This window comes from Cydia splendana, chromosome 19, assembly GCF_910591565.1.
Source record: "Cydia splendana chromosome 19, ilCydSple1.2, whole genome shotgun sequence".
NCBI classification, from domain to species: Eukaryota; Metazoa; Arthropoda; class Insecta; order Lepidoptera; family Tortricidae; genus Cydia; species Cydia splendana.
In genome coordinates this window covers 3,563,490-3,573,328 of record NC_085978.1, presented here as the reverse complement: position 1 = coordinate 3,573,328, position 9,839 = coordinate 3,563,490, and the positions used below count along the sequence as shown (strand labels likewise).

The window sequence follows — 9,839 nt, the reverse complement described above, 5'->3', positions numbered from 1 at the left end:
GCATGTTTCATACTATACAATAAAGTTCATTTTCAAATAAAATTCAAAGAGTGCGTGACATAAAGTCGTTCCGAGAGGTTCTTTAATCATTTTTAGGTTTTTCATATATCAGGCATAGATAAGTCGAGGGACGGCCATATTAATGATTTCATAAAACAGGCGATCTGTTCGTTTGCCTCCTCATAAAAAAGAAGCATTCTCAGGATATCTGACCTAGACAAACGAACGTAGTATATTCCAATAATGTTAAATTACACTCCACACGAAACCAAAATGGTGGAATCTACAGTTACTTTCCACTAAAGTTGTGGCTTTGTCTCCCGGGACTAAAGTTTCGTACAACTTGTAGCCCATATAATTCACGAGCTAAAGTTTTAACAAGTTAACCAATAAATCGAACTCACATACCATACATACATACATAGTTTGTAATGTAGAATGTATTATACCGGGTGTGGCCTGTAATATGAGCATATCTACCAAAGCGCTTTCACATTAGGTATACAATCTCATACCTTAAAATCCGTATTCAGGGTGTGCCAAAGATATTATATTAAACAAACAAACCTAAATACTTTTGATGAAATATATACCTATAAGGGTTCTTAAGCATCCCATAAACTTGTAATTACCAATTTTAAACTATTTCCAGCTTTAAATTGTCTAAAAGGGAACTCCCGTAAATTTAATATGAGTATTTTACGGCGTGGAAATATTCTACACAAATCTCGAAATATCCTATAACTTATTATTTTTATATTAATTTAAACCTTATTGTAAGAAATATAAAGTTTAAATTTAAATACAAGATTAACGAGAGCTATGAATGTCGAAGGTAGTCGAATTACAGACTAAAATTCACGTGGTTTGAATTTTAGGATTTCAATAAGTAAATGAGTTTAAAGTTTTAATAACTTCTATGGTTAGAATTATTTTAACAGTGCTTAAGTAATTAAAATTGGTTAAAATTTTAGCAGATTGATTTACTCATAGCAGAGTGGTAGGGCGGTTTCAGACTAGCGTTTTATAAGTGAATTGCATAAATTTTTACATATGGAGAGTTCCATTCGGCAATCGATGCGATCAGACGTGTTGAAATTATAATTAAATAATATACAAATTAAAATCGTGTGCAATATGCATTGACCTCGATATTGACAAACTGTGTCATGCGACGTTCTTTGCTTGTGTAGTGTAAGTAGTTATGACGTCAAAGTGTTTAAACAACTTTATTCATTATGAGTGCTAATAACAGCCCGTTTGGCAGAAGTTCCAAAATTCAGCGTTCCCCGCCATCAACACCAGTGCCACCGAATACCGGAAATGAAAATGCACAACCAACGAGCGCAAGAGACCAGACCAGTCTTGACCCGGTACCAACATCAGAGATTCAGAATTGGATGAGCACCATAGATAAATCTCTTAGTGAAATCTGCAGCATATCGACGGAAGGCAAATTGAACTCCGACCAAAAACTCAGGATCCACAATCTTTGCCGAAAGGTTTCCCACGGTTCCGCAAACTTGGCAGTTCTTTATCAAGGCCTTAAAGCAAAGGCACTCGTTAACCACTGCACTCTTCAGACGCTTCAAGAAAAACAAGACCTATCAGACAGTTTCCGAGCCCTCAAGGACAGTATCGATAACACTAACAGACCGGCTACACACGCACTTTCTTTTGCCGATATGGTGAAAACCAGTAACAAAAACGAAATTCGTCCTAATAATTTGAGCTTAGTCGCAATTTATCCTAAAGATCAGTCGAAGTCAAGCGAGGAAACGAAAAACCTAGTACAAAAAATTATTAATCCTGAAGAAATGAAACTGCACGTAAGAGCGCTGCGTAAAGTTAAAAATGGCGGTGTTATCATCAGCACTGATACTAAGGACGACATAGAAAAATTGAAATTGACATTTAAAAACACATCCCTGAATCTCACCATCGATGAACCCTTCAAGCGCAGGCCCAGAGTTGTAATAGTAGGTGTACCATCGGCTCTACGGGATCAAGAGGTCTACAGTTGTTTATATGAACAGAATATAGCCGACAAGTTTCCAGAACTAACTCGGGAAAATTTCTTAGCGTCTATCAAATTAAGCCATAAGTCGGGTAAGAAAGATGCAGAGTCCTGTAACTACGTGATAGAAGTTCCAGCCTATATACGACGCGCTCTCATATCTCAAAACCGAGCTTTCATCAACTGGTCATCGTGTCCTGTCAGAGACTTCACAACTGTTACAAAGTGTTTCAAGTGCCATTTTTACGGCCATGCTGCCAAAACATGCAAGCAATCAGAGCCCACCTGTGGACATTGCAGTAATCTAGGGCACTCGGACAAGGATTGCCTATTTAAAGCAGAATATCCCAAATGCGCATCATGCAGTCTCTTCAAAAAACCCAATGGTCATATAACTGGGGACCCTGACTGTCCCGTCAGGAAAATGGCCGAACGACGGTACATAAACTCGATTGATTATGGGGAGGGCTAATAAATACATGCTATTAAAAGATTATCTGTTAATTGTTTGTCTAAGTATACCTAACTAGTTGGTTTGTAGTTATTACCTACCATTTGTTATCAACGTATAGATCGATAATGTTTTTCATACTTAAGTATTTAATGTTTGTATAAAATTGTCATTAATAAGTGCTTTATTTACCTTATGTTTAATTTGCCCTACTGACCGTAATCCTATCAAAATGCATTTCTTGCCTCGTAACTATTTTTAAGGTAAACTAATAACAATGTAATAATGAAATAAACACGATCGACCTACATTATAGATATTATAGACACTGGCACAGCAATACTTGGTTACTAAGTGTAAGATAATTCAATACCTATTCATGTCTCTATGTTCATGATTTTAATTTGTTTTATTGTTTATTGATCTTTAAATTAGTATATTATCTCTTTGCCTGAGATACAGGATTATATTCCTAGTTCAGGCGCACGTAACAATGTACGTAAAATGTAAAAGTTCACGCATAATGTAACATTAGCAATAAGATTTTCTTAATAAATTATTCTTATTCTTATTCTTATTCTTATAATTTTTATTTATTTATTTATTTAAGCACCTGTAATAGTCTAAAGTTAATTGATTCCATTGTGTTACCACAGTTACTTAAGCCATTTCTATTTAAGTTAGATGCATGAAAGGGTTCTTATTTGGAGCGCAATAAGAGCGCGTCATATATTTTTGCGGCCCTAGTTGTGTAAGATACTATTGCTGATGACTGTACATGTACAAACAGCAACACTCCTAACTGTACATCGGAGGATCTTATTACAAAAGGCATAAGTTCCACCGATGTACAGTTAACAGTATGGGCGATGGAAGAAAAATAGTTATTTGTACAACAAGAGATCAAAGTTTGATATTTCTTCGAGTTTTCTTATTTCTTATTTTGAGTCCCGTGCAAGCGAAAGATTCTATAATATTATTAATATAATTTAGAATCTTGAGCGTAGTAAGGGATTCAAAAGCGCACTAGATGTAAATAACTTTGATCTCGTGTAGTACACAAAATTTTTCACCCTAAGCAGTGAGCACATACCTAGAGGGACAGAGATAATAGAACCCAAGTATATCGAACTTGTATTAGACCCCGCATGTTGAAATGACATTTGACTATAAAGGTCACTTGAATGTCATTTTGTCTCACTCAGTGAGCAAAATCGCATTTTGCTCACTGAGTGAGACAAAATGACTCAGTGAGCAAAATCGCATTTTGCTCACTGTTTTTAAGAAGCAAAGTACCCTTGTTCGAGCTGCTGAGGTGAAAAAGTATGTTCTTAGCTTTGAGTACGTATATTTTTGGCAATCACAAACATACAATCGGGTAATTTAAACAAAATACAAAAAAGTTGAGTTAAAATCACGTTAAATACCCTATTCTTCGCGAGGAAACAGGAGCTGAGTTTTAAATATTTTAGGTAAATATACCCGTCTCGCTAACGGAAGCGGCACCTAAAAGTAGTGCGATAAGGACAAGGCGAAAAATCCTGCGTAAAAATCTCAAAAATCGAGGTTTCGTACTCCTCTGTTTCCTCCTCCAAAACTTAACCAATCGTAACCAAATTTGGAAATCTAAATGATTATGAAATTATCTGTGTCGGACCGTTTTGCTTTTTTGGCTAATTGATATCAGTTTTGAATGCCACGCCTCTCATTGCGGCATAGTCAATTAGGCCATTTTGGCCGTTTTTGAAGGGCTCTAGCGCCTTAAAAAACAAAAATATCAAAAAAAGCAAAACGGTCCGACACAGATATTGACAATATTAATCTGTGTTGAAAAAATCATTGCTCTAGCTTCAATAACCACGGAGGAAAACGAGGAGTACGTTTGTATGGAAAAATGACCACTCCCGTTGGCTCTTAAGGGTCCCACAGATTACCAGTTCGCCGGACGATATAAGCCTGTCAGTTGTTCGGAACTGTCACCTTTTACGATTAACTGATAGGCTGATATCGTCCGGCGAACTGGTAATCTGTGGGCCCCTTTACTTAACTATATGCCTTTTTTGATGACGATGACTTTTATACAACTTTCATCTGATCACAACAGATTTTTTTTGGTGTGTTTCTTGAAATCGTTTAACGGCGCCATCTGCCTAAAGTTTTGTGACCTCATGGATCAGATATGTTCAACTTGTCCGGTGTAGAACAGCGTTGGATGAAGGTACCTCAGGTTGTAGTAGGTGAATACTGCAACGTCGCCGAAGAAATGGAGAACTGAAAACAATAGTCACCATCATATACTTAGATATAGTGCATAATTGTATTCCATCGTATTTTCTCGGAAACGTTCGTACTTGTCATGATACGTATCAACCTCAGTATTTTTTGTTCCGAGACTGGCCGAAATAGCAAGACGCGTTCGTACATGGCCGTGAAAATACAATGGAAAATAATTTTATGCACTACATCTATACGTAAACATAAGTATGAAAATAAAAACATTGACCGCCTTTTTGCATTTTTTCCCTAAGCAGTAAGCAATTTTGTGTTAAAATAAATAAAACAGTTTAAACAGTATTTACAATTGCAGTTATGAATGCAACTAATCTGCATATTAACATTATCATGACATTAACCCTAGTTATACATGCATTGTTACGAAATCATAATATATGCGTTGCTAAGACTATAGAACCGCTCGCTCAAAAGGGAGGGTAATAAATAGGGTAATTGGCCAGTAACTGGCCACCTGTTAGTAACCGGCCATCCTAAACTAAAAATGAATTCTATTCACCTATAAACACAATTCATAATAGAGGTGGCTATTTATTAAAGGCTGGCCAGTTATTGAAACCTTAAACTAAAATGAATTCTGTTTATAGGTGAATAGAATCCATTTTTAGTTGAGGGTGGCCAGTTATTGGCTGGTGGCCAGTTACTGACGAATTACCCTAGGTACCTAATACCTATAATATGTTTTAGGAGAGTTATTTATTTTATTATTTTTTTATGATATAGGAGGCAAACGAGCAGGCGAATAGCCTGATGGTAAGCAAATAACGTCGTACATGGACATCTGCAACACCAGAGAGGTTACAAATGCGTTGCCGGCATTTAAGATGAGAGACGCTCATTTATTCAATCTGTGACCGTTGTATCCGGAAAAACAGCGGGCGAGGCTGTTACAGACAGGCAGTTTAGTTAGATAATATTAAGCTGACTGTCTTTAGAAAAAAGTGTAGGTACACTTTTTCTAAAGACAGTCAGCCGTAGGTACCCTTAGGTATACCTGCTAGAACCGCGATTATTTTTAAGAAAGAAAAAAGCGGCCACCGAGGGTACAAATTATTTTTTTTATTTTTATTTTTTTACAAATGTATCTAAGATAGTTTTCAGATTTTCCCCAGTACTTGTAGTGTAAGACGATATTACTCGTACTTGCCAAATTTCATAGTTTCTAGGTCTACGGGATGTACCCTCTAAAGTTCGATTCCCTTGAAATCTTTTTTTTACGTTAACTTAGAAGATACATTTTTTTCACAATATCAACGGGTTGTAGACCTAAGTTTATGGTTTTAATTTCAACTCAATGCTTCCACGCGTTCCCGAGATAAAGGCTCTTGACAGACGACGGAGTAGGCGTAATAATAGAAAAAAACCTATCCGTTAGGCATTGATGCGGTCTGAAATGCATTAACATAGTATAACATTTACATAATATAGCGACATTAACCTCTATTATACTTGCATTACTCGTTTGCGACACCGCATTACGTATGCTCTAGTATTGTTAGCCGATACTAGATATTGTATTTTTTAGGGTTCCGTACCCAAAGGGTAAAAACGGGACCCTATTACGTCTAAACGTACGTCTTACGTAAATTCGACCTATGCCGCTGTGGCCCGGTGGCCGAATGGCACAGGCACCTGCCGCGGTAGCAGAGGACGCTGGTTCGATTCCAGCCTGGGGCACTGGAGGCCTTGGTCACTTTTTCTTAGTATATGACATTTATTTCAGCCTATTACGTCTGTCCGTATATCCATCTGCCTGTCACCAGGTTGTATCTCATGAACCGTGATAATACCCGCCGTTAGGCAGTTGAAATTTTCACAGAGGATGTATTTCTGTTGCCGCTATAACAACAAATACTAAAAAGTACTGAACCCTCGGTGGGCGAGTCTGACTCGCACTTGTCCGGTTATTTGGATTTGTAACCCTTTGTACGCCAAAGGAAAAATAAAAAATACACGTTGTGAGCGCAAGTGAGTCAAGATACTGTAGGCACTTGAATTAAACATGGTTAAATCATATAATTGTATTAACATAATTAATTGATTCAAGGATTTACTTGTGGAAATCGGAAAACTTGCAATGTTTATTTGTACGGTACCGTCGTTAAGTAAGTCGGTAAGTGCCGACCCAGAAATTAAGGTACCTACAGGAAATTGTCAAGTGTCGGGTATCAGTTTTCAAGTTGGTAAAATAGGCGAAGAATCCGCGTAGCGGTGTGGCACCCCAGTACCTCCTTCGCCGTAGGTACCGCGCGGTGCAGCGGCGCCGTGTGTAGCGTGTGTCTAGAGGCGTATTACCTACACAGCGATACAAAATTTCACGCAACGCCTCCGCCGTACCGCGCGGTGCAGCGGTGTCACACTGCTACGTGGGTTCTTCGCCACAGGTGCCTGATGACTATGACGGTCTGGATGGTCTGGATAAGGGTCGACATTGTAGATAAGTACCTTCGGAGGCTAGCAGTCAACGTTTAAGGCTTATGATGATATATGTATATGTGGGGAATTTACCTGCTCCGAGTAGAGTAAAAACCTCCAGCATGCACGCGTCACTCAATATAATTGCTTGGTATGTCGATGCTGATGGTTCTGGTATAAAATAATAAAAAAATCTGGTAAGAAAAGTATTAAATTTGTGGAAATCTTGCGCAAATGAAACTAGTAGACTAGTAAAATATATGGACAAAGAATGAGTTTTTCGGAACTTAATATATAACGTACGAAATATCATTTGATTTTCACCTATCAATAGAGTGATTCTTAAGGAAGGTTTTTTTCAAAGTGTTTAATGTTTGTTAAGGTTTTGTGTAACCCGTGCGAAGCCGGGGCGGGTCGCTAGTTCATTCTGAATTCAATATTTCTAATGACCGTATATAGTACAGTCGCGCATACTGCAGTACTATGGCCATGTCTCTAGGCGAGATAACGACTCCATAGAGCGACTGGTCGTAAAAGGAAGAGTGGAGGGAACCAGTACGGTTACCATCAGTTTGTCACTGACATAAACGCCGTCGAGAACGTAATTTACTTTCTATACATCCCGTTTGCACTAATATGCGAGTGCGAATAAAATCCGCAGTGGGAAACCGCGTATCTGACTGTGCCAGACATTCTGCCAACAGAGAGAGATGGCGGGAGATCGTGCGAAGAGCTGTGTCCGCCTCTACTGCCGATGCGGACGTCTCAACTTGACCACGCCCGCTCTGTCAAGAACGATACTCATACTCATACGACAGAGAAGAGAAGAAGAAGAATGACAATTGACATCATTCTGATTCTGGTCGCGTTTTTTATTTTTTACAGGCATTATTAATAATATTTCGATAATATTAAATATCTGGGAGACCGAGCTTTGCTCGAAAAACATATAAAAACTCAATAATGCGCGATTTCTCAGAGATAAGACCTAGCTAGATCGATTTTTCGCCGTCGAAAACCCCCATATAGCATCGAAATCGTTAGAGCCGTTTCCGAGAACCCCGAAATATATATATATTAAAATAGATATACCAGAATTGCTCGTTTAAAGGTATAAATAAGATACAATTAAATTAAATCTTACCTCGTTCAATGGCAAGAAGAGCGAAATGCATTTTGAGGACTGAAAGTATCACAACATAGCCGCCCAAACCCGTAGAGGTCAAAATGCGGACCTGAAAACCGCATACAAATAGTTTTTAGTTTAGTATTTAAGATTTTTATTATTGTACCTACATATATGCTCGTTTGTGAGGTATGTATCTATGGGCCTCAGTTGCCTGAAAATAAATGCTTTAATTGATTGATTGATTGATTAAAAGATTCGACAAATTTAATGTTTCGGTTTTTTTTTTTTTTTTTTTTTTTTAAAAATGTCGGAGTCATGGGCGCCACCTTTCGGTCATATCTGTCGTAATAGGCGCATTTGTATGAACATTCTGTACCTAGTACTATTATTTTATTATGTGGCCAACGACTCTCCGAAGGGTCAGGCCGCGTAGCCAAGATGCCAATCGCTTACGATCCGTAGCGATCGAAACGCAACTGTCACTGTCGTACTAATATGGAAGAGTGATAGAGAGACATAATGCTTTTCGTTGTCGAAGCGATAGCGATTGTAAACTTGGCTAGGCCGGCAGAGATTGTAAGCCGTCAGTAATTTCGGGATCACCCAGGAGTTTAAGTTATCGTTCTTAGTTTATTTCACCTGCTTTTTAATATAATATTATTTAAAGACCTACTTACCCACATGATTCTGCGCAAGCCCGCAATGAGCGCCACAAGCAGCATCACCCCACACACCATCAGTGTCAGCAGTCCGACAATACTTGTTAAACTTATTACTGCGAAATTAAAATGAATTTGAGACGCATATCTTTTAAAGGCGCATGTGATATAAGGCTCACTGTACTCCACGTGTAAACGTGTTTTTACTATCAATTTGCGGCAAATCAAAGCCTTTCATACATTTGGTCCACCGCAATGTATGAACGGCCTTGATTTAAGGCTGCCACACCGGCTGCGTAGACGCGCACGTACGCGTGCGCTAAAATGTTGGAGCCGCGCACGCATTTCACGCAAGCGGTGTGTCGTCTCTCATAAGGAACTGTATATTACAACGCGCTCGTGCACGTCTACGCACCGCACCCGGTGTGCACAGGCCACACAGGCCTTTGCCGCTCGCGGCGCCGCGCGCTCGCGCCGCTTGCGTCTAGCTGCGGCTTAGAGCATTTAGTAATTTTTACGGGGGACGGGCATGTCAAATGTATGGCTATTTATACGTAACGTACAAATAGCCATGTCAGACTAGCGTCAGTCCACACAAAAGTTTGCACAATTGTGCAAGGTTTTCGTCAGAAGGGTAAGCTCTTAAAGGCGACTTCAGTTATTTAAATGCTCTAAGAGCTGCGGCCCAACAAGGAAACGTCAAAAATCACTTACTCTTAGCCGCATCAACTCCGTATATGCTGTCATATTTTTCTCTTTTAGCGATCACAATTGCTATCAAAATCACACCGAAAAAGATCTCCGCTATCCCAACGGCCAACACTGTAGGCCATAACTGTCCCACAAATCCAGGGTCATATGCCGCATAGGGCGTGT

General features: G+C 38.9%; 1 protein-coding gene across 1 annotated transcript; it reads left to right on the top strand.

Annotated features, from left to right (window-relative positions):
• Positions 1–1,238: 1,238 nt before the first annotated feature.
• Positions 1,239–2,511, top strand: LOC134800309 (uncharacterized). Its single transcript, XM_063772809.1, has one exon. The coding sequence runs from the start codon at positions 1,239–1,241 to the stop codon at positions 2,487–2,489; it is 1,251 nt and encodes a 416-aa protein (XP_063628879.1). The 3' UTR covers positions 2,490–2,511.
• Positions 2,512–9,839: the final 7,328 nt, after the last annotated feature.

What these genes read in the sequence shown, in the direction of transcription:
- LOC134800309 (XM_063772809.1), top strand. Translation starts at nt 1,239, where the DNA reads ATGAGTGCTAATAACAGCCCGTTTGGCAGAAGTTCCAAAATTCAGCGT.